The following is a 25,646-nucleotide window of genomic DNA, read 5'->3' on the forward strand; positions in this document are numbered from 1 at the left end:
GTTTATCTGTTTTTCTATGCACACAGCACTCCTTGAGGCAAAGCAAATGAATTTATTCGGAAAGTGGGGATATTATAACTACAGAAAACAAGTTGTTTTTGCAGGAAAAGTTATGATGTATTTGTTTGGTGTATATAATAATCTATAAAGTCTGGCATACGATGGAAATTATAATGCCTGCTCAGTGAAAGAACATTCTAGTTACATAATGTGTTCTTTGCTTGTTTTTGGGAGATTTAAGTCCATTTTTCATTCGTGTTTCATTAAATATGGGGCTAAGTTAAGTTAACCTCATTCCCAGATTCTTTTCCTCAGATTAATCTGGTCCCTGTAATATATGAAATGACAACTTTTGAAATGAATATTAACCCACATAACAGTCATCATGACTCAGTGGATATCCCAAGTTTGTTTTTACATTTATTTACATTTTTGATTTGTGGTTAGGGACTGCCTCAAAATTAAGGTAAAGTATGAAGTATTAATATCCTACTTTAAAAGTATGCATAGTACGAGACAATCCTTTTTCTTAAGTTAAAACATATTCATTCCTAACTTACGGCAAACAAGAGTATCTGCCACAGTAATACTGAGTAAATCTACAATGCCCAAAGGTCTGCTGTACTGCACAGTTTAATGTAAATTTTCTATTGCACTGGATTGCATATCTAAGAATGAATCAATACTGTTATTGAAACCAATCAGCTAATCTCGTTATGAGCCAGGAATGGAATTTTCTGGTCTCTGAAGTCGGCAATTTTAGAGTATAAATAACAAAATTTATTTTTGCTCGATTGTTATGCCTTCAAGGTAAAAGGTAGTAAACAGACATTTAAGCAGCATTTTAGCTCAATAGGGAGAAGGCAGATGTTTGGATTCTGGGGCTGTGAGGGAGACAGAGGGAGGCATATCTTCTTCTACACTATTTAATTCATTTGTCCTCCACCACTGATTCATGTGGGGAAGGTGTCAGTTACTTTTGGATAAGAGATTAGTACTGGTACAGAATTCAGGAACACTGGTTAGGTTACCTGATGCCATAATATAACTGAAATACTGTTGAAAAACAGGCTAAACTGAAAAACAGCAAACAAACATGATTTCTTTATTTCACCAAATTTGGCAGCATGATATTGTATGTTTTACTGTAATAGGTTGTGTTTTGCAAGAATATTCAGTTTAGGTGTTAATTAATACAAGCAATGTTAAATTTTGATGCCTCAATATTTTAGTCTATATAAGGCATAAATGATTCATGGAAGAAAACCATTTGCTGTAGGAAAGGACTTCAGTTGTATTGAGAGTCCATCTGCTTTAAGCTAAGTAGGGAGAGCTGAGACTTACAGGTCGCTGGGTCGTGGGTTCAGTCCCAGGGTGAGACATTATGTACTTCGTGATGATTTGATAGATCACATTGTGTCTGAAATCATTTGTCCTCCACCTTTGATTCATGTGGGGAAGTTGGCAGTTACTTTCGGAGAACAAGTTTGTACTGGTACAGAATCCAGGAACACTGGTTAGGTTAATTGGCCTCTGTTACGTAACTGAAATACTGTTGAAAAACTGTGTTAACCCCAAAACAAAGAAAATCAATTGTATCGAGAGGATAGGAGAAAGGAAGTTCAGCATTTTTAAAAGGTGATTGAACCAAGACAAGCTTGTCCTCCTGTTCTACAAGATTAATGGCATGATAATTTATCAACTTGTGATGTTCTTGTCAAAAATGGTAAATGGTAGATGGTGAATGGCTTATCAATATCCTTAAACGCAGTGTTGCAGTGCCAGAAACCTTCGGGGAAAATTGATTAATTTTTATATTCTTATGGAATAAAGTTAATTTGTAGAACTAGGGTAAACATTTCTTACGTTAGATTTGTCTCAGTGATATAGAACAGACCATGAGGCACCAAATTTAATTTCACATCCTGGTTTGGTAGCACAATTTTATCAGTCTTGATTAACAGTGAGAAAAAGGAAATGTTGATTCTTGAAAGTACTGAACAGTTTTTGAACTATATATGGAAGGACTTGGAAAACACAAAAGGAGGCAGAAGTCAAGATTTGTTTAATTATTCACTTTGTATTACTTTATGACAAACAGAATTGAAAAAGTAATCTCTTACAATTACAAATTATACAGTCAAACCAGTATACCATTTCCGCACCTGTAGCGGAATAAAACGACTATTGGCGTCTGATGGCTTATGTAGAATCAACATTTATCACTGGAAATTCATTTTGAAGATATTTTTGAAATGTCAAAGTCTGCAGCTCTCAAATACGGAAATATCTGACATCTGAGGCATATACTGACATTTTTAGACAGGGTGACCCCCTGCGCGTGAACCCTGACCATACAAATGCGACTATCATTTCCAAGTTTAGCCCGTGTACTTTCATTTTCTTTACTTCTGGGTAGGGCTGAAGGTCATGTAATATCCATTTCTGAGTTGTCAAAAAAAAGTACATACTATGCCTTGTGAGATTGTATTAAAATGTGCCGGGTGTCCTAAGGCTATAAAGAACACAGAATTGGAGGAGCCAGAAGTGGTTCATTATTCACAAGTGTTACTTCTGTGCAACTGTTCATTGCAGTTTGTTTAAATTGGAAAATGAGACAGGCAGGGCTTAGAGCAGCAGTATGTTCTTGTTATGTAGTTTATGTTTATGATGGTCTATCCAACCTTTTTGTCAATGTAGACAAAGCTATAATTATGGAGTATTGACCACTGGCCAGATACCCACCTGTGATGAAATAATGTACAGAGGGGCAGCAGGGGTCTTCGTCCACCATCAAAGCTGGAAAGTCGCCATATGACCTAAAAGAGTGTGACATTAAACCAAACAAAAAACAAAACACTGGCAGGATGAACTATGCTACCAAGTCAGTCTATAGCATGGGTCTGACATAACACATTTATGATGTACCCATTCTGTAATATGTAATCAAAATATTTTCTTGTATTTCAGGGGATGCCAGAGTCCTGGGCGAGATTATTATCTCAGTCAAATATCTCCATATCGGAACAGAAGAAAAATCCACAGACAGTTCTAGATGTGCTCAACTTTTATGAATCTTCAACAAAAGAGAAAGAAGAATCAAAACAGAAATTTTTAACAAATATTAAACCACCTAGTAAGTTGTGTCATGTTTCATGTGACCCAGATTGAGGCTTTACTGGAAATGAGGCTTAGTTTAGAATGAGGCTCTGTGATGAGTATATTATCAATGATTTGTAAGACGGTTCTCATTTCATTGTATGTATATACATGTATCTGTATTGTACTGTGACAATGAAGGAGAGAGCAGTATTAAACAAAATTCAAGCGGACTTGAAATCAGGGAAGTGGATTCATACATGAATGCAAAATAAGAGGCAAATTGAACTATCAGACTAAAGTGAGTTAAGTTTTTAAGAAGCGATCATTACTGCCTTTATGGTATTTTATAATGAAACAAACTACTTCACACATGGTTGTAAAGGTCAAGCATTGTTATTTCTTAACTTCATTTTATTTAGTTTTTTTTTTTCAGGTGCCAATTCCCTTAGACCAACATTGTCAGATAATATCACACAAAATAGTACCCCTGCAATATCTCCGGTAAGTATTCAATACATCTCTTACATCCCTGCAATATCTCCGGTAAGTATTCAATATATCTCTTACATCCCTGCAATGGTGATATGAAAAATGTTCATCAAGGCAGATATGGATATCCACCAAGGTATGGGCCAAGGATGATATTAATAATTTGAGGGTAGAATAATTCAGGTGTCTATTGAATGTCCTGGTAGCACAATGGCTGTAATTAGTTTTCAAATTATTAAAAAAGGTCTTCATCAAGTTTTGTTGTGAATGTAAGAATTTGGATATAAAAAAACCTAAAAGAAGTAATTATTGAAACTCGTTTAGAGGGTAATTATTAAAACTGTAGTAAACTAATATAATGTACACAAAGACTTCCAGTTTATGGTGTATTTAACTGTTTCAAAGATATAGATAGCTGGACTTTTGATAATGCAGTTGCTATAAGAACTAAAATTAAATTACTGGAGTACTGGCAGCCATGCTTATTGCTGCTGAGATTCATCAGTAGACACAAGAATTTTAAGCCTTTAGATATAGTAGCTGTAAATTCAGTATAGTACCTCATAATATAATTTTTTTATCAGATACACACTTGTTATTTCAGCCTCCTCCTAAACCAGTAGAAACTTCGGGGCCTGGTACACCAGAGGATGAAGAAGATGAAGTTCCCCCACCCCCAATAGCAGCTAGACCAGATAAAACCAAATCCATTGTAAGTATACATACCGCTCAGTTCCTATACACAACATCTTAAATTTAGCAGTCTATGGGCTAGTTACACAGTGTACCATAGATGAAATGAATATACTGCACAGTCATGCAAATATAATTAAGAAATCAGATGATTTTTTTCTGTGTTCATGCGAAATGAACGACAGAATAACGCGATTCATGTTTAATTTGCTAATCCTGTTCTGTCGTTCATTTCGCATGAACTCCGAAGAAAATAGTTCCATTTCTTATATTTACATTATATTTCCTTTCCATTTTGTAAACTATATAAAATTATGAATTACATACAATTTGTAGCACTTAACATTAAAATCTGCTTCCCGGCCATTCTGTTCACCAGAAGGAACAACAGCTGTCGGTTATCACTAAAAAGCAATGACGTAACTTTCGCACCTTTCCTTTTGCAGTTCATACAAAATGAACGTCAAAAGTTTCAATGGAAAAGAATAGGGCGAATGTAGATATTGACATTTTAATTCCGAAACTACCAAACAAAACAACAGACAAAATGAAATACACATACACCACATATTCTGTTTCAAAGTTTCAATGTTTATTGAAAGCCATGGCCCTTATGCCCATAAACATAACATACCATACAATATGGCATATTAAACAAGATCTAATTATGGTTAACAATGTACAAGGAGGATGAGAAATGATATTAAGGTAGTTTGATATATCAGTTGGTATTTTGCTTGTTTGGTAGATACAGGTATCATTTAGAAATGTTTATACTTATTCTCCTTCCACAGTATACAAAACCAGTTGAAGATGAGAAGCCAAACGGAACACAGGTAAACAAAAATGACAGACCAAAGAAGAAAAAAATGACAGATGAAGAGATCATAGAAAAGTTACGCACAATTGTATCACTAGGAGATCCCAATAGAAAATACACAAAAATGGAGAAAATTGGCCAGGGGTAGGTATAGTTTCTGCATCATCTTACAAAAGGTCATACTGTGAGGTTGAGAGTTTGATCACCAGTCTAGGTAAATGGTTCCTATGCTGTTCTACAAAAGACGTCTTGCCTAAAACTATTTGTCCTCAACCTCTGATTTATGTGGTAATGTTGTCAGTTACATTCAGAGAATAAATAATGAGCAGCTAGATTATAAGGAAGCAGAATGATTGCCAAGGTACATCTGTTATGTTTGTCTAAATGCCATTATACAGCTGAAAGAAAGAAGAAAATGATTATGCACTTCACAAAAAGTTAAAATTGAAATACACTTGAAAAATGGCGTGACTTCTTTATGTAGTACAATCTTTTTTAGCCCACTTGAGCACAAAGTGCTCAAGGTGAGCTTTTGTGATCGCCCTGTGTCCGTCATTCGTTGTCCGTCCGTCATCAACAATTTGACTGTTAACACTCTAGAGGTCACAATTCTGGCCAATCTTAGTGAAACTTGGTCAGAATGTTACCATCAATAAAATCTTGGACGAGTTCGATATTGGGTCATCTGTGGTCAAAAACTAGGTCACCAGGTCAAATCAAAGGAAAAGCTTGTTAACACTCCAGAGGTCACAATTTTGGCCCAATTTTAATGAAAATAGGTCAGAATGTTACCCTCAATAAAATCTTGGACGAGTTCGATATTGAGTCATCTTGGATCAAAAACTAGGTCACCAGGTAAAATCAAAGGAAAAGCTTGTTAACACTGTAGAGGCCACATTTATGACTGTATCTTATGAAACTTGGTCAAAATGTTAATCTTGATGATCTTTAGGTCCAGTTTGAATCTGGGTCATGTAGGGTCAAAAACTAGGTCACCAGGTCAAATCAAAGGAAAAGCTAGTTAACACTCTAGAGGTCACATTTATGACCATATCTTAGTGAAACTTGGTCAGAATGTTAATCTTGATGATCTTTAGGTTAAGTTCAAATCTGGGTCAGGTGGGGTCAAAAACTAGGTCACTTGGTCAAATCAAAGGAAAAGCTTGTTAACACGCTAGAGGCCACATTTAAGACTTTATTTTCATGAAACTTAGTCAGAATGTTAATCTTGATAATCTTTAGGTCAAGTTTGAATCTGGGTCATGTGGGTAAAACTAGGTCACTGGGTCAAATCAAATGAAAAGTTAGTTAGCACTTTAGAGGCCACATTTATGACCATATCTTAATGAAACTTGGTTGGAATGTTAATCTTGATGATCTTTAGGTGGTTTAAATCTGGGTCAGATGGGGCCAAAAACTAGGTTACCAGGTCAAATCAAAGGAAAGGCTAGTTAACACTGTATAAGCCACATTTATGACCGTATGTTAATGAAACTTGGTCAGAATATTAATGTTGATGATCTTTAGGTCAAGTGTAAATCTGGGTCAGTTGGGGTCAAAAACTAGGTCACCAGATCAAATCAAAGGAAAAGCTTGTTAACACTCTAGAGGCCACATTTATGACTGTATCTTCATGAAACTTGGTCAGAATGTTAACCTTGATAATCTTTAGGTCAAAATTGAATCTGGGTCATGTAGGGTCAAAAACTAGGTCACTGGGTCAGATCAAAAGAAAAGCTAGTTAACACTCTAGAGGTCACATTTATGACCATATCTTAATGAAACTTGGTCAGAATGTTAATCTTGATGATCTTTAGGTCAGTAGGTCAGGTGAGTGATACAGGGCCTTCATGGCCCTCTTGTATAGAAAAATATTCCCAGCTTTAAAAGATGAAATCTTGTTTTCAGTGCATCTGGTACAGTATATATAGCAATAGAGGTAGCAACGGGACGTGAAGTAGCCATAAAGGCAATGAACCTCTCACAACAACCAAAGAAAGAATTAATCATCAATGAAATATTGGTGATGAGGGAACATCAAAATCCTAATATTGTCAACTTTCTCGATAGTTACTTGGTTGGTGAAGAATTATGGGTAAGTCTGTTGTTACAACATTCTCATTTTTAAACTTGTTAAGTTTCATGCGAAACTTCAATTTTAGTATTTGTCTGTATTCCTGTGGCAATTTCATATTGAGGTGTATGGCATCATTTTGTAGCTGTGTGCTCTGAAATATTTGTCAAATTGTTTGAAATTTAGAAAATTCTTTTATTAGCAGTTTCCAAAGGTAGAATTTTGAAATGAGTCAGTATGCTTAAGAAAATTTATCTGTTAAAACACTTATTCAATAAAATATGTAGAAAAATTTTGTATGGATACATGTCCCTTTAATATGTATATAGAAAATCACTGATATTTGTATTTCGAATTTTATTCAAGCTCAGGAACAACAAGAACAAATTTTTATTTTATGCTAACTGATGAAATACTGTGTTTTATCAGTGAGATATAATCCATATCACTCACTGCATATCACTCACTGTAAATGCCGATCTACTTGTACATTGTGTATGAATTTTAAATTATTTGCTTAAAACAGGATGAAAATTGTAGTCTCACTTTGTTCTTTATAGTATATTTCTCGATTCAAATTATTTTACTTAATGAGAATTTCATAATGTTAGGCAGCAAAAAATAAAATAAAATGGAACTTTATGTTGTGTGCATCTTTAGAACGTCACAATACGTCTGACGTCATGTCTGTTTACGTGCGTCTGTTTCCAGCGCTGAGATTAAAATTTATTGCAAAATGCAAATCTCAACGTAATTAAGCATAAAATAAAAAGAAAATTTGTTTTTTGTGAATATGGAATAAATCTCACCTCGAAGTGAGAAAATTTTCACATTTTCACTCTCGCTACGCGCTCGTGAAAAATTTTCTGACTCAAAATATTCATTCAAAACAAGTATCCTCTATATATCATTTATTGTAAGAAATGAGTATGCCATTAATAGAGTCTTACGAGAGTTTTCTTTTTGAATTTATTAAACAAGTTGATTATAATAATAAAATGTTAGGCTCTGCCAAGCATCTTGTCATTTTCATTCCACAAGTTTGAGAAGTTCAATGTGAAAAGACTGTTACAAGGTGAATCAACCAATGTTGTTAAAAACCAGTATCAGATACTAATAAGATAGTTATTACTGAAAAATATAAAATGGCTTTATTTTACACCCACAACATTAACTGTGATAAGAAGATACAAGTTTTGCAATAAGAAATATGAACATCCTTTTTGGCTAGGTAATATTGTGCTTGCCGGACAGTATGTGCACTTCTTTCATTGTCGCAAGACATCTGTGAAATTCAACAGTTACTTCCCATTTAAATATGGTAAAACTGGACATTTTTAGCTCATCTGATTTTTTGAAAAAAAAAAAATGATGAGTTATAGTCATCACTTGGTCGGCGTCGGCGTTGCCAGGTTAAGATTTATGTTTAGGTCAGCTTTCCTCCTAAGCTATCAAAGCTATTGCTTTGAAACTTGCACATTTGTTCACCATCATAAGCTGACCCTGTACAGCAAGAAACATAACTCTGTCCTGCTTATTGCAAGATTTATGGCCCCTTTTGTACTTAGAAAATATCAGATTTCTTGGTTAAGTTTTATGTTTAGGTCAGTTTTTCTCCTAAACTATCAAAGCTATTGCTTTGAAACTAGCAACACTTGTTCACCATCATAAGCTGACCCTGTACATCAAGAAACATAACTCCATCCTGCTTTTTGCAAGAATTATTGCCCCTTTTGGACTTAGAAAATCAGTTTTCTTGGTTAAGTTTTATGTTTAGGTCAGCTTTTCTCCTAAACTATCAAAGCTATTGCTTTTAAACTTGCAACACTTGTTCACCATCATAAGCTGACCCTTTACAGCAAGAAACATAACTCCATCCTGCTTTTTGCAAGAATTATTGCCCCTTTTGGACTTAGAAAATCAGTTTTCTTGGTTAAGTTTTATGTTTAGGTCAGCTTTTCTCCTAAACTATCAAAGCTATTGCTTTTAAACTTGCAACACTTGTTCACCATCATAAGCTGACCCTTTACAGCAAGAAACATTACTCCATCCTGCTTTTTGCAAGATTTATGGCCCCTTTTGGACTTAGAAAATATCAGATTTCTTGGTTAAGTTTTATGTTTAGGTCAACTTTTTCTCTTAAACTATCAAAGCTATTGCTTTGAAACTTGCAACACTTGTTCACCATCATAAGCTGAACCTGTACATCAAGAAACATAACTCCATCCTGCTTTTTTCAAGAATTATTGCCCCTTTTGGACTTAGAAAATCAGTTTTCTTGGTTGAGTAATATGTTTGTCAGCTTTTCTCATTAACTATCAAAACTGTTGCTTTAAAACTTGCAACACTTGTTCACCCTAATAAGCTGACCATATACAGCAAGAAACATAACTCTGTCCTGCTTTTTGAAAGACTTATGTCCCCTTTTGGACTTAGAAAATATCAGATTTATTGGTTAAGTTTTATGTTTAGGTCAGCTTTTCTCCTAAACTATTCAAGCTATTGCTTTGAAACTTGCAACAGTTGTTCAACATCATAAGCTGACTATGTACATCAAGAAACGTAACTCCATCTTGCTTTTTGCAAGAATTATGGCCCTTTTTGGACTTAGAAAATCATGGGTAGGACAATTTTTCTATTGTACAAAAAAAAAATCAGATGAGCGTCAGCACCTGCAAGGCGGTGCTCTTGTATTAAACATGTGATTTCTGCAATTTTTATTGACATCATTTTGAACAAGATAATAATCCTGATTAAAAAATAAATCTTCAGTATAGAAGATACACATTCTGGTTGTAAAGAATATAAATTGTTCAGTTATCAATTTGAATGCTTTCTAAATTGTTATTTGTACACAGGTTGTAATGGAGTATTTGGCTGGTGGTTCTCTGACAGATGTTGTGACGGACACGTGTATGGATGAAGGTCAAATAGCGGCTGTAGCCAGAGAGGTAAACACAGTTTATAATTCAAATAGTTACATCTGCATTCTGTTTGTTTATACTGGTTTATTTCAGCTCTGTTGTAATGAAAGCTTGAAGCTTAGTTAAATCACTTGTGAGTCTGTCTTCTGGGAAAACCAGTTTTGATGTCACCTATGGTTTTGATGTGACTCAAAGTTTGAACCCATGACCTCAAGGTTGGGTGGCCAACACTTTCAGCACTAGAACACTGTTCCACTCTGCATTTACTTTTTCAGACTGGAGAATTTTAGTTTGTTGGGATTTTTGTTGATGAAAATATGCGATCAGTGACACTTATTTTTGTAAAACATATTAAGTCCTTTCTTAAACTTCGATAATGTTAGCCTGATTTACTGATGGACAATTATTTAATGTTTCAGTGTTTGCAAGCTTTAGAATTTCTCCATGAAAACAATGTGATACACAGAGATATCAAGAGTGATAATATCCTGCTTGGTATGGATGGCAGTGTTAAACTAAGTAAGTAAGAGTATGGAGTACAGTAAAAACTATAGTCCTTTGAATCTTGATTATTGAGATCTGTTGCCCTCTGCAGACCGGTTAGTGGTATCATTGCCCAAGTTCACTGACTTTTAATCACTTCTCATGTGTTGGATTTGAGCCATTGTCTGGTCATGTATGATAGAGCTATCCAGTTGGGTTGCTGAAGTTTGGTGGTTCTACCCAGGGGCCTACTGGCACCTGAAATAATGCACAGAAGACCGCCAGAGTTTTCCTCAACCACTGAAGCAGGAAAGTAGCTGAATGACCTGAACTACGACAGTTAGATTTTAAACACAACACCTAGCAACATAATTACTGCCAACAATGAAGTTTAAGGTTAGATCCAAGTGAGACATTTTAGACAAGACACAAATCTGTCTGGTCTATCAGCCAGTGCTGCTGAATGATATGTGAGTTATGTGCTTAAAATTTTCAAAATACTTCGATTAATTTTGAATGAAGTCTATGTAAACTAGTGTGCTCTAGTTTTTATTGACATGGAACAGTGTAAATTACTTCATGTGGGTTTGGGGAACAGACAAAACTATTTTCTGGCGTAGCAGGGATGACTTCAGTCTTTTTGCTAGAGGCCAGTAGCGTAAGGGTGACAGTTTAAAATGGGTCCCATGTGTTCAAGGATCAGTAGTGTCAACTTTTCACAAAATTTCCATGAACTAACTGTTTTACTACCAATTTAGTGTTTGTAAAAGCCCAATACCTGAGATTAAGTTTTAAAGGAGACTTACTTGTGTAACAATCATGACAATTGCTGATAAAACAAACTGTGCATTATTGAACCATGGTCTATTTATCCCTTGTTAAGATGTTCTTTATACAAGAACTTCTTCACATCCTGACTGCATAATACAGTTCATTGTGCAGGGCAAAAGTCAAGAATGTGTTCATTTCCCACATACGATTGCTAATATTTGTAAGAAACACTCCAGACTGACAAAATACTTTTTATAGATCATTAGGTAACAATGTAATATGGTTTATAAAGTTTAAAATGCACAGGAAAATTTTCTTCATCTACATCTATGGTGTACTGCCCAACAATCAATTCTGATTATAACTGGGAGGCGCTTGTCTGGGATGACTGTTAAAAGATCAGCAAGCTCATTAGGTGCAAAGTTAAATAAAACTACAATTACTAAGATTAAAAACATAGATATAGATTAGAATGTTACAGCTGCCAGCCTCTCAGTGAATAGAATCAAACTGGGGCTGGACTGTATGTGTAGGGGAAGGCCATTCCAGGAACAAATTGTTCTTTGGGGGGGGGGGGGGGGGGGGAAGGAGTTAGAATGTTACTGCATATGAGATTTTTGGATCATGTAATTCAGGTTCCTTGTAGGTGTGAGGTGGTTATGGTCAACTGCAATAAGATTGTACTTTATTTTAAAAAGTATAATAAGGGAATTTTGATGCGGCTTTGTTCAAAGGATTGCCAGTTGAGGTCTTTAAGCATTTGGGTGACACTGCTTGTTTGACCATAGTTGTTACGTAAGTATCGAGCTACAGAGCGTTGTACTCGTTCAGTTTTGTATGTGAGGGATTCTTGAAGCTATTTATGATCTGTTATGTATTTTCAGCTGACTTTGGTTTCTGTGCTCAACTTTCTCCTGAACAAAATAAAAGATCAACAATGGTGGGAACTCCATATTGGATGGCTCCTGAAGTTGTCACAAGGTAAAATTGGAAGGAACTTTCGGCTCCAAACCTAGATGACTCAAGGTCTTAAGTTAATAGAACTGAGCTTTTTAGACAAGTAACTTAAGGTTTTACCCAGTTACTGACTCCATGGATGCAGTCCGACATTGAATTATCTCTAAAGCTGGGTCCAGGTATGGCTGAAGTGTAAGTGAAATATAAAAAAAAAAAAACACTTACGTTGGTGAATGTTTGAAATGATTAGATTTAATGGAAACCAGATATAGACAGGAGTGATGTATAGCTGTGTATTCAAGTTGTAAATTGCTATACCTGATAGGGCTCATCATGGACAAGTGGTTAAGGTGGATGACTTAAATCACTTACGCGGCACTGATATGGGTTTGAAATTCTGCTCGAGGTGTAGAATTCCAGTTGGCTTATGGAATATCAGTGGTTCTACCCAGGTGCCTACCCATGTCTGAAATAGTGCCCGAGAGGAACCTGGGGTATGCTTTCACCATGAAAAGCGGGAAAAATCGCTATCTGACCTAAATTAAGTTGATGTGACTCTAAACACAACAAAAAATGTATACATGATAAATTTTGTCTGATGACTAAATCAAACGTGCATCTGGATTTTCGTGGCAAAGTAGTTAAATGTACTAAATTTGAATCATCTGTCTCTCACCCATGTGGCTGAGGAACTGTAAGGGTTGAAGAATACTTAGCAATCCGTCCAGCTTGCAGAATATAGGTGTCCACCTGTGCCTGAAATAGTGTATTGACAGGTGCTTTAGGAGTTCCTTTCCCATCAATGGCTGGAAAGTTGCCATTTAACCTCAATTGTGTTGGTGAGACTAAATACCGAACAAGAATATTTTGATGTGCCAACACTATACCCATTACACCAAATAAATTAACACATTTTTGAACATCTAAATTCCACAAGTGTTTTGTAAAATCTGGATGTCTGATCAGGTGATATTGCAGTTTTAAACCTCGGATTCCTATTGAAAATTTCCCACATGTATTTTGGAATTTGTGTGTTTCAGGAAGCAGTATGGTCCAACTGTAGATATTTGGAGTTTAGGAATAATGTGTATAGAAATGATAGAAGGAGAACCACCATATTTAAATGAAAACCCTATTCGGGTAAGTGTAAAAATGAATAATTTGAAAATGAATTATGGAATTATAGCAGTTTTCATATGGGTATGAAACACATTGGCAGTTGTAAAGTATGTGAATGCATATTTGAAGTGTGTGAAGGGCTTTTGCTTCTATGTGTTAATTAAAAAAATCTATGAATAACAGTATTGATAGCAGCTGGTTCATCTACACAGTGCTCCAGAAATCTTTCGAATGTCCAGCCTGCTAGCTTGACAGGGAGAGTAAATCACTAGGACTGTAGTTGATTATTGCTGTAATGATGTATTGATGATTCGCCCCTGTCAATATGTATCAATATGCGATTTTATAATATTGATACAGTCAGTCAAAAAAAGAAGCAGAATTATTGACGATAAATAACAAGTAAATTGTTTGAATTTTTAAAAAATTGGATTTAAACTAATTGTACTTGATAATCATCTTATATCACAAGGACAAAAAGTGTTATCTAATCTTGACATTTAACTTTGAAATATTTCTTCATGCAGAAGAGTCTTATTGATAAATCAATATATTGTTGATAATTTTCAATTGGTTTACCAATACAAAATGTTCAGTAACAGCCCTGCTTGTGATCTAGGGTATCTAAACAATATGGTCATTAAGCTTGATTATGATTGCATCCTTGTCAAAGGCCAATAATTTCACAGAGTTGGAATGTACTGTCTGACTTAGTGTAATTAGAGATAAACCATATGCTCCTTGGTAATTGTGTTCCTTATTTTTTCCAGGCATTATATTTGATTGCAACCAATGGTAAACCCGAGATCAAAGAGAAACACACACTGTCTCCTGTCTTCCAAGATTTCCTTGATAAATGTCTGGAAGTGGATGTAGAAAAGAGAGCTGCAGCCTCGGAATTACTGAAGGTTTGTTGATGATTGTTTACTTTAAACTGCTTAAGTTTCACACCACCCGTCCTATAGTTTTACAGTTCTAAAAATAGTTTGAGCTGTTGCACTTGCCTGTTTAGTGGTGTTTGCGTTTGTGTCAGTATCCGAATTTAATTAAATTTTAAGCTTGCCACTGGTGAGCTTTTAGGATTGTTGAATGTCAGTAGTTGGTCTGTCATCCAGACTTTTTCTGAACCACAAAGCTAATTTCACCCAAACTTCACAGGAATGTTAGTTGGATGGTTTTCTTCCAAATTCCTTAAAATCTAGGTTATTCATTTAAAATTCTGGCTGCTACTGGAACCAAAAGGAAGAACTTAAGGATATCTCAGAAACCCCTTGATATATTTCAAAACACTTTCTTAGCAATATTCCTTGGTTGGCCCTTTACCAAAGTCCTTCAAGCTATATTTATTTGTTAAACAAATGTGGATGCCAAGGGTGGGGTACTAGTTTTCATTTGGTGACCATTTGCCAAATTCCTTCATGCTGTGTCACAGGGAAGGGTTAGTTTTCTTTTTAAGGCAATATGGTTCCAAGAGTTAAGAATTCCATGGGCTGGGGATAGTTTCTTCAAAATGGCTATATTGATATATTTTGGATAGTTTTAAATGATCTCTTTTCGTTATTTTTTTTTTTCACATTTGACTGTCTTCACTGAAGGGAATGAAAGGAAACTTGACACAGTGATCGCTAGTAATATGTGAAATACACAAATATTATAATTCTAGCTTGTCTGTTTTGATAATTGTATCCATTGAACCGGATTATAAGATTCTTTCACTGGTTGTAGGTGCAGATGGGAAATTCCAGTCTCGAGGGTAACTGTTTAGGCAAGAAATTCCTTTCAGCACCTGCAAGCTGAGAAATAATCTTATGTTGTGTCACAAAGCAGTTTTTTAGGGGTATGAAAGACAAAGCGATAGCTCTAGTTACTAGGTTTAGTGTCAGCCATTAAAATGTTTTTAACCTGAAAGCCTGATGTCCAGCGTCTAGAGTCCCAATAGAAAAATAAGTTCAAAGAATGAACATGATGGATCTGTTATGTATTAACAATTGTTAACTTTTCTTATTAGTATCTAAAGGTCACTTTTTGGCTGAAACATCTTTCTTGCTTAGTAAATAAATACAAAAATACCAATGACATGTGCCTTGGGTATGTGACTGTAGTTCTAGGGATCTCCAATGCTTTGCATGTTAATTTGAAAGCAAAATTAATTGTAGTCACTGGTTTAGGACAATGCTTGGAAGTATTTAATATGCTGTAAATGTTATTATTATTTGTCACATGTTATTTATGTTTTCAGCATCCATTTTTACGTCTGGCCAAGCCGCTGGCTAGCCTAGTTCCACTCATCATGGCTTCCAAGGAATCTCAGAAAGGGCACTAACTCTTGCTGGAATAAGTCTCTCTTTATAAAGGTAAAGTTGGTTATTCTTCTTTATTTTATTGTTGTTTTTTTTGGTAATTTTTTTTATATGTGTTCATAACTTTTTGTATTCTTGCCTTGATATCTTTTTAATAACTCAGTAATAGCACAAATGGCAAGTTATATTTATGTGATAGGCTTGGTTTAATTATTTGTGGAAGTCAGCAATATGCATTGTTATAAATACTAGCCTCCTTATTGTCACATTCCATGAAAACGTTTGTAGGGGACTGCCTTTTCCGCATTTTGAGCTTGCATCAGTCTTAACAAACATATTCTCCATTTACAATATCTTTGAAATCTGTGAATTCATGTCCCTGTGAAATAATCGTTTCAGTAGAAACCACAGAATTTTTTGCAAACAATATTTAGTCCAGATTGGTAATGGTAATTGTTTTTACGATGTGACTGTTTTCAGGGGACCTTTCAGATGCTACCTCTCCATGTGATTATTAGAAGTTTTCACTGTTTATATTTTGTAATTTTTTATTTCAGATGAAGCTTGTGATAAAAGATGTAATCAAAACATGACTGCTGGCCCCACATTGCTTCATCATCAGCTTCGTAGAGTGCTTCACATTACATATACATCTGTCTGTAGCTTGAATGCTGGATACAAATAATATTGGCTGAATGTACATCTAGGATATCATTTACACCAGTACCTGGCATACTGTTAACTATTACTGGATACCATTTACACTTGTATCTGGGGTGACTGTTACATTTGAGTACGGATACAGATGTGAAATATTCTTCATGGCTGAACCATGGATACAATAAATTTGTTATGTAGCACAGATTGATCTTTTGTAATTTTGAATTATTTTACAGTGCATTAGCTAAAACATTTGTGTAACTGATATTTGTGAAACCTGCTCTTGGAAAAGTAGTTTAATCTAGACATAGCTAACCAGAGACAACAACAAATGCTCATTTTGACCATGAATTCATGTAATATTACACGATTGGATACAATTTTATGAAACTGGTTATACAATATAGTAGTTTAAATCTGTTCAGTGGAAACATCTACATTTGTTCATGGTATACACACTATTTGAGGCGTTGTGTTTCAGGTATATTCCTAGGGTTATAGATAATCTTGGATACACTGAACTTAAATGTAGTGAATACACATCAACTCCATATTATTGATACAGTTAGCACCTTTACCAAGGATAATTACTGAATATATAGAGGATATTTGTTTGTTTTGAGTGAATATGGAATATATCTCACTGAGAAGTGAGAAAATTCCAAATATTTTCATGAGCGCGTAGCACGAGTGAAAATGTGAACATTTTCTCACTTCGAGGTGAGATATATTCCATATTCACAAAAAACAACCATATTTTCTTTTTATTTTATGCTCAATTACGTTGAGATGTGCATTTTGCAACAATTTTTAATTTCAGCGTGGGAAACAGACGCGCGTAAACAGACATGACGTCAGACGTGTTGCGACGTTGGAAAGACGCACACAACATAAAGTTCCATTTTATTTTATTTTTTGCTGCATAACGTTATGAAATTCTTATTAAGTAAAAGAATTTGAATCTAGAAATATACTATAAAGAACACAGTGCGACATCGATTTTCATCCTGTTTTAAGCAAATAATTTGAAATTCATACACAATGTATGAGAGGGCTGAGCTATATCTCTCACAGTGTGAAAATATAGATTTCATATTTTCACATTGTGAATGATGAGATATAAAAATATTTAACTGATAGAATACAGTATTTCATTAGTTAGCATAAAATATATTTGTGTACTTGTAACAGCCACAGCTGTGATAATATCTATATCAATATATTGAGCTCTCATACAAAAACATAGAAGGTGATTGGTGCTTAACATGAAATACTGTGATGTGTTTAACATCTGAACATGAAACTAACAGTGAGTTACAGCAATAGCAGAGGTTCTACAAGGAAATATTTCAACTATTGTAGCACTGTATCTTGTCACCATGAGTAAGTCAAGGTCATGTAAAAGTAAACATGACTTGTCATATTAAAATGCAGAACTTGTTTCTTCGGAACTACCTTGTCTGCACTTACATGTACCATGTATAAGATAGTAACTTTTAGAGAGATACGTTTCTTATTCATCAACACTTATATTTCAGTCTGCGTATGCTTTGTCTATACATTAATGTTGTATAATATTATACAAGTCTAAGACAGCTTCTGTTTTGATCTTTTCGTTTGCTTTTGCAGGTCATATTCTTGTCTGCTGTAGAATCTGATGTTTCTTATATTTTTTTAAAACATTTGGATATAAAAACAAAACAGGATTATTCCCTAAATTTTTTTGCTAGACTAACATGAAAAATTAGACATGAAGCAAGTTTTCATAATGGGAGTCTGTTGGAAATTTCAAAGTTTGATGACTTTGCGTAACAGTTGATTTCAGTGAAACTTCTCACAGTTGTAATCTACATGTTTTTATCATACTTTCATATTAAATGTATAGATCTGAATGTATGTTTTTAAAAAATATTTCCTGTAGTAGAATGGAACTGCATATTTCAAGCTGAATTTGTAACATTATTTGGAATTTTTCATGTGCCATATTTAGTATACTATTCATTCTTTAGAAAGATACTTCAATTGCAAGGGGCCTCCACAGCTGAGAGGTTAAGGTAGCTAACTTTAAACCACTAGCCCCTCAGCTGGTTGGGTTGAGAATGTTGCTTTGGTGTAGAATTTTTTCAGTAATGCTCTCAAGGACACCTGGGATCTTCCTCCGCTGCATAAAGCTGGACTGTTGCCTTACGACTTCAGCTGAGTCAGTGTGACATTAAACCCAACAAAAACCAAAAAAAACAAAAAAACTAAGATTACATGATTTATATGTGAACGCCCAGTTTGCTGGTGATTTGTGGTGTGATTCTGAATGCCAGATCCAGATTTTATTCTATGTCATATGGATAAATGATGTAACAGTGTAACTTACAGTTTATCAAACATGCAGAACTACCTTACCTGATATTACTCTTTGTGAAAATTTATTTTGATTGTTGATTTTATAGAAATGCTATGGAATATAAATCATGGATAATTGTGTAGAGATGTTTTATTTGGTAATATTACAAATAGTAACTCTGCAGAAGGGTCCATTTTGTTTCTTTTTTTCATCTGCATTGTTTTTGTTAGCTCACCTGTCACAAAGTGACAAGGTGAGCTTTTGTGATCGCGCGGTGTCCGTCGTCCGTCCGTGCGTGCGTGCGTCCGTAAACTTTTGCTTGTGACCACTCTAGAGGTCACATTTTTCATGGGATCTTTATGAAAGTTGGTCAGAATGTTCATCTTGATGATATCTAGGTCAAGTTCGAAACTGGGTTACATGCCTTCAAAAACTAGGTCAGTAGGTCTAAAAATAGAAAAACCTTGTGACCTCTCTAGAGGCCATATATTTCATGAGATCTTCATGAAAATTGGTCAGAATGTTCATCTTGATATCTAGGTCAAGTTCGAAACTGGGTGACGTGCCATCAAAAACTAGGTCAGTAGGTCAAATAATAGAAAAACCTTGTGACCTCTCTAGAGGCCATATATTTCACAAGATCTTCATGAAAATTGGTCAGAATGTTCACCTTGATGATATCTAGGTCAAGTTCGAAAGTGGGTCACGTGCCGTCAAAATCTAGGTCAGTAGGTCAAATAATAGAAAAACCTTGTGACCTCTTTAAAGGCCACATTTTTCATAGGACCTGTATGAAAGTTGGTCTGAATGTTCATCTTGATAATATCTAGGTCAAGTTTGAAACTGGGTCACGTGCGGTCAAAAACTAGGTCAGTAGGTCTAAAAATAGAAAAACCTTGTGACCTCTCTAGAGGCCATATATTTCATGAGATCTTCATGAAAATTGGTCAGAATGTTCACCTTGATGATATCTAGGTCAAGTTCGAAAGTGGGTCACGTGCCGTCAAAAACTAGGTCAGTAGGTCAAATAATAGAAAAACCTTGTGACCTCTCTAGAGGCCATATTTTTCATGGGATCTGTATGAAAGTTGGTCTGAATGTTCATCTTGATGATAGCTAGGTCAAGTTCGAAACAGGGTCATGTGTGGTCAAAAACTAGGTCAGTAGGTCTGTAAATAGAAAAACATTGTGACCTCTCTAGAGGCCATACTTGTGAATGGATCTCCATAAAAATTGGCCAGAATGTTCACCTTGATGATATCTAGGTCAAATTTGAAACTGGGTCACGTGCCTTAAAAAACTAGGTCAGTAGATCAAATAATAAAAAAACCTTGTGACCTCTCTAGAGGCCATACTTTTCATGGGATCTGTATGAAAGTTGGTCTGAATGTTCATCTTGATGTTATCTAGGTCAAGTTCGAAACAGGGTCATATGCGGTCAAAAACTAGGTCAGTAGGTCTAAAAATAGAAAAACCTTGTGACCTCTCTAGAGGCCATACTTGTGAATGGATCTCCATAAAAATTGGTCAGAATGTTCACCTTGATGATATCTAGGTCAAGTTTGAAACTTGGTCACATGCCTTAAAAAACTAGGCCAGTAGGTATAAAAATAGAAAAACCTTGTGACCTCTCTAGAGGCCATATTTTTCATGAGATCTTCATGAAAATTAGTGAGAATGTTCACATTGATGATATCTAGGTAAAATTCAAAACAGGGTCACCTACCTTCGAAAACTAGGTCAATAGGTCAAATAATAGAAAAACCTTGTGACCTCTCTAGAGACCATATTTTTCAATGGATCTTCTTGAAAATTGGTCAGAATTTTTATCTTGATAATATCTAGGTCAAGTTCAAAACTGGGTCACATGAGCTCAAAAACTAGGTCACTATGTCAAATAATAGAAAAAACGACGTCATACTCAAAACTGGGTCATGTGGGAAGAGGTGGGCGATTCAGGACCATCATGGTCCTCTTGTTTGTTTTATTATGTGGGCCAATTCTATTTCTTTTTATGTGTTATTATATGCTGATGCAATGGACACCAAAACCTAAGGGTATCATTAAAATGCTCATCAACTGCTTTTGGCCCTGCCATGTAATTTTTGTGAAAGTAATTTTAGCTTGTAATGACCTGGCTTCAAGTTTATAACACAGAATCATAAGACCAGTCTCACAATGCTGCTTTGCTATTGGTCAGTTTCAAAAATGAGGTTAGAATCATCCAATCAGATCGTGGAGCTTTCAGACTGGTCACCAAACTCTTGTTTTTTAACCTTGAACCCAGGTGTAAATGTAATTGATAATTTTAGAGGGTGTGGAATGTAGAATTTATGAAATTCACTTTTTATATTAATAAAGATAAAACACAACGGGACTGTAGTCTGTCTTAAGGTGTAAAAATAACAGTGATATGGAAAAACATTATCATGCAATGTTGAGACATGGTATATGCAGTAGATATATTGTGATGTTAGAAGCATAATCCCTTTATAGCATAGTAACTTGTAAAATGAGAGTTTGTTTATGTAATCTGTTGTCATGAGTAATTGAGAAAGTGAATTAGGGGGTGGTATTTTGTTGGCATAAAAGATTGTCAGGCTGACAGTCTGGCCTAGTCATGACAGGTCTAGTTATAGTTATGACAGGCAGTCTAAGATTATGACTAGCCAAGTCATGATTATGTTAGGACTTACTTTATGCACAAATGTTAAACTTTCCTTGAATGTGTGGAAATCTCTCCAAAGGTTTGATATATCACAGCATGACGTAATATAAAGAACAGATTTATTGACCAGCCTTTCACATGTAAACATAGGCATCCTTTTTGATAATTGGTATGTAAATAAAAAAATGCATAATTGACCAAAATGTTCAATAATTTATCAGCTTTGTCTCTCATGAATGAACTCCAAATGATACAAGAAGAGATACAAAGATAAATTTGTTACTTGCTTTTTCTGTGAAATGATATCTGTATTTCCCCTTTGTTGTGACTTAAAATAAGTTTGATTTTGTTCTGCCCTTTATGTAATATTTAAACACAAAATTTCTACTGTTTTAAGCCAGCATCTCCAACTGTGCTGAATGTTATGATATAACCAGAATGTTTACTTTGACAAGACACAAAAACAGTAAAGAAAATGTTTCATTTTTCCCCCATTTGATCTCTTAAGTGTTTTTTTGATCTCTTCATTTTAGATAAGTAGATAGGAAAAATGGTCTTTCATCTGTTTGGGTTAATCATATAACACTGTTTTAGCCTGTGTTACATATAATAGATACTGAATTGACAATGATGTTGCTCTTAATCAGTCAACTTGCACTGAAGCTATTATTTTATCATCTGGAAACTTGTTGATCTAGAAGTCCAAAAACAGTTCTTCATTTGAAAGGGTTATAAATTTAGATTGAAATATAAATAAATATAAAGGGATGACATTTAGAATCGGTGTAGTACTTTGTACTGATGGAACTTCACATAGCTGTTTGTATCTGCAGATTAAACATTCCTGCAATCTGTACTAATGTAACAATGACAGAGCAAAAAAAAAATAGAAAAATTGGGCATTTTGAAGTCTTCATTGAAAACATCAGACTACAGATTGTTGGTGTCACAGATGTACTCAACAGACTGTTCTTTTGAGTAAAAAAAAACAAATACTTTCCCATTTATTTACTAACCTATGAAGTACAAACTGTAATGTACATGTAATGAGAATTGGTCCCGATATAGTAATTATGTTACAGATATATTCTTTGCAATCTGAAATTTGAATTGAGCAATTATAACCGTTGACCTTTCCCTACTTAGCGTATATTTTGTACATAGCTTTACAAGCGATCATTGGCCTAGTCTTTTTGAATGTAACTTGCATAGTCTTTTTGTGCAAAACATTTTGTAGAATTATGTGATGTTGGTAATTTATACATTTTTTATGTATTTTATACAAGTTTTTAATCCATTCTCACATGTATATATTATATATGTATATAGTGTTGTAGCCTTGAACACAAGTATGTATTTTTCCTCTAGAATGGTAATGTATGTTTTTTCTTTGATATAGCTTTTTTCATACACCTCTTCTTGATGATTTTTCAACTGTTATATAATTTAGGATCCTCTTGAAGCACAGGATGCAACCTGGTTAAACAATAGAAGATTCTGTTTATGCATGCCCAGTGACGGCAATGACGGCATACCCTCTTTGTAAATAATGTGTGGAAATCATGTGTCACTTTGTTGACCAATAATTTTTGTTGACAGTTTTTCTACTTCGATGAACTTTTTTAACCAATGAGGTTTGTTTTCTATTAATTTGATGACAACATGAAATTTAATTAAGCATTGATTATGCAAAAATAGTCGGAACTTACCAAGATTAATTGATATATACTATCTGTAGAAGACTAGATTTTTACAGTATAAAACTCTGTTTTTTATATGTCTGAACATTCTTTGTTTGTAATGGTGTTTTACTGACCTTTTAGGTGAGTGAAGAATTTTAGAACTTGAACTAACACAGGAATATAGAAATGAAATTTTGCAGCTTATGTGCTTTAGAAATTTAGTGCTATTTGTGATGTTTGGGTAATTTGTGTTTGTGAAGTTTGCTAACTGTAGTTTTAAGGTGTATCAAATATGCCTGCCCATATTGTAGTAATAATTGGATTTGGGTTGCCAGTCAGTCTGACATTGTGTATGCATTGAGATATAATGATAAAAAACAGCTAAATATGTTTTTGCAAATAAATACTTCAACATGGAAAATTGAGATATAAAAGGAAAGTAAGAAATTTTTAATGGAAGCGATAATGGTTACAAGCATATTTTTTTTAAATCAAAACATTAATTTTGATAACTGAACGATTTGTTGTAGAAATCAAACATTACCTTCTAAATGAGAGATTTGAGATTTTATAAATGATGATTATTTTGTAGTAGGAACTGCCATTGTAGCTATCTATAGGAAATACTTTCTATTTTGTTTATGGCAGGGCTGCTCAACATTTATTTTTCCTACAATGTAGAATTTGATTAAAAAAAGCCACATTTTGATGAAAATGTAGTCAGTTTAAAAGACAGTGTGTGTGTCTGCTTTTTGCTGGACTTACTTGAAATATTTGAATTCAAAAAGTTTTCATTATTTGAGTCTATTATGGGAAAACACCCTTTATGACATTTTTACATAGAGAAAAAAATATATGGTGAAGATTTTAATGAAACATTATCTGGAATTGTTTACATGTCGGCTTTTTGTTATAACTTTTTCTATTTACATTAATTTCAGTTAATAGAGTGTCTGCCATTATGTCATATCATTATTAACTTTCTGAATGCCAAATACTGGTTTATTTATAGGTTATCTGGATAAATGAAGCCAAGTTGTAACTTGTAGAATCACCTTAAGTAAATGAACATGTGGAATCGCCTTAAGTAACCAAAACTTTCTCCCTTTATGTTTACCAGGTGCAGCTCGAGCTAATGTTTACATGAATTAGTATGATAAGCTGGATAGAATATGCACAAATCAAAATGTTTTAATTTAAAAAAATGAACCACATTATGTAAAAAGGTACCACAAAAACCATATAGTATTTTTCAGGTTGTCTCATTCATTTTGTCTAATTTTGCGTCGGATAGAAATTTTGAATATGCTGGAAATCGGTTATAGAAATACTTTAATTCAGTATTGACATGGGTTTTTTGTTGTTTTTAACATAATGTTGTACCTCTTTCTGTGTTATGACTCAGATGTATAAAAAGGTTACCGTAGTGAAATGTGGAAGTAGTGTAACTGCTAGAATTTATGTTTCATGATAATTATATAATTGTGTGACACTTGGTATGTAAAATACTTTTATGTGAGAAAGCAATCCCGGTTAGTGGTTCTACCCAGGTGTATGAACATACATGTAATAGTGTCTAGAGTTGCCACTTGATTACTTTTAAATACAAGATAGAAATTTGACATATGGCCATGTAACATAAAACTCAAACCCTTAAACCCTAAACTGTAGGATTGCATCAGACTTTGATTAGTTTAATTTTAGAGAAACAATATGTGTCCTGTGGACACCCTGTCTTTGCCAGTTTGACCCTCTTGTACACATGTATACAATCTTCATCCACAAAGTCAATAGAATCAAATTATAATAATTTGCATAACATGATTGATAAACTCATCCTTATGTCAGTGTGACGTTTTGTCATTTTGGTAGAAAATAAAGATAAATGGAATGACAATGTGTGTTGTTTTATCTGTATAGTTTTAACTGAATCTGAATGTCATTTCAGTAGTAGCCTACCACTGCGTTGCCAGAGGGAACATGTGATTTACACCCCCATAAAGTGCTTGGGTCGAGCTATTGTGATCACTCACTGTCCATCCACACTTGTCTTCAAACGACATCTCTGAAACAGTGTGGTGGAAGTTGATGAAACTTGGCCTGGATATTCCTTGGGTGGTCTTCGACTTGGACTGGATATTCCTTGGGTTGTCTGCAAAAATTATTCAAATTATTCAGCTTGGTTGCACATAGGGCAGCCAGAGCTTAATTAAAAAGAAAAAACCCTTTAAACAACATCTCCTTCTAACGCTAGTCTGATTTTGAAATAATATCACACAAATGATCCTTCTGTGACCTTCTTCCAAGTTTATTCTGATTTGTCGAAAAAACATGACCAGGGGTTAGTCACTTTCCCTATATATATTGTGGAAACTTTAAAAATCTTGTATGAAACTGCTGGCCCTATTATTAGCTCACCTGAACTTTGTTCAGGAATAGTGATTATTATAGTTGGATGGTGTGGCGTTGTGCAACATTTTTACTTAAACATCTTCTCCTTTGAAAATACTGGTCAGATTTACACCAAAATTGGTCAGTAGCATCCTGTTATGGACCTCGATCAAGT

The 25,646-nt window shown here is 34.5% G+C and overlaps 1 protein-coding gene across 6 annotated transcripts in view; it reads left to right on the plus strand.

The window, feature by feature from the left end:
* LOC123553734 (serine/threonine-protein kinase PAK 3-like) overlaps positions 1–24,977 on the plus strand; it is a 75,337-nt gene extending 50,360 nt beyond the window's left edge. For all 6 annotated transcript variants that reach the window (XM_045343331.2, XM_045343332.2, XM_045343337.2 and 3 more), the window contains 12 exons: positions 2,971–3,136; positions 3,536–3,603; positions 4,196–4,303; positions 5,079–5,248; positions 7,013–7,199; positions 10,037–10,129; positions 10,522–10,621; positions 12,241–12,337; positions 13,354–13,453; positions 14,203–14,340; positions 15,672–15,786; positions 16,290–24,977. In XM_045343331.2, the coding sequence (XP_045199266.1) occupies positions 2,971–3,136; positions 3,536–3,603; positions 4,196–4,303; positions 5,079–5,248; positions 7,013–7,199; positions 10,037–10,129; positions 10,522–10,621; positions 12,241–12,337; positions 13,354–13,453; positions 14,203–14,340; positions 15,672–15,755 (1,311 nt within the window). In that variant the 3' untranslated portion in view covers positions 15,756–15,786; positions 16,290–24,977. The remainder of the gene's footprint in view (positions 1–2,970; positions 3,137–3,535; positions 3,604–4,195; positions 4,304–5,078; positions 5,249–7,012; positions 7,200–10,036; positions 10,130–10,521; positions 10,622–12,240; positions 12,338–13,353; positions 13,454–14,202; positions 14,341–15,671; positions 15,787–16,289) is intronic.
* Positions 24,978–25,646: the final 669 nt, after the last annotated feature.

This window comes from Mercenaria mercenaria, chromosome 7, assembly GCF_021730395.1.
Source record: "Mercenaria mercenaria strain notata chromosome 7, MADL_Memer_1, whole genome shotgun sequence".
Taxonomy (NCBI): Eukaryota; Metazoa; Mollusca; class Bivalvia; order Venerida; family Veneridae; genus Mercenaria; species Mercenaria mercenaria.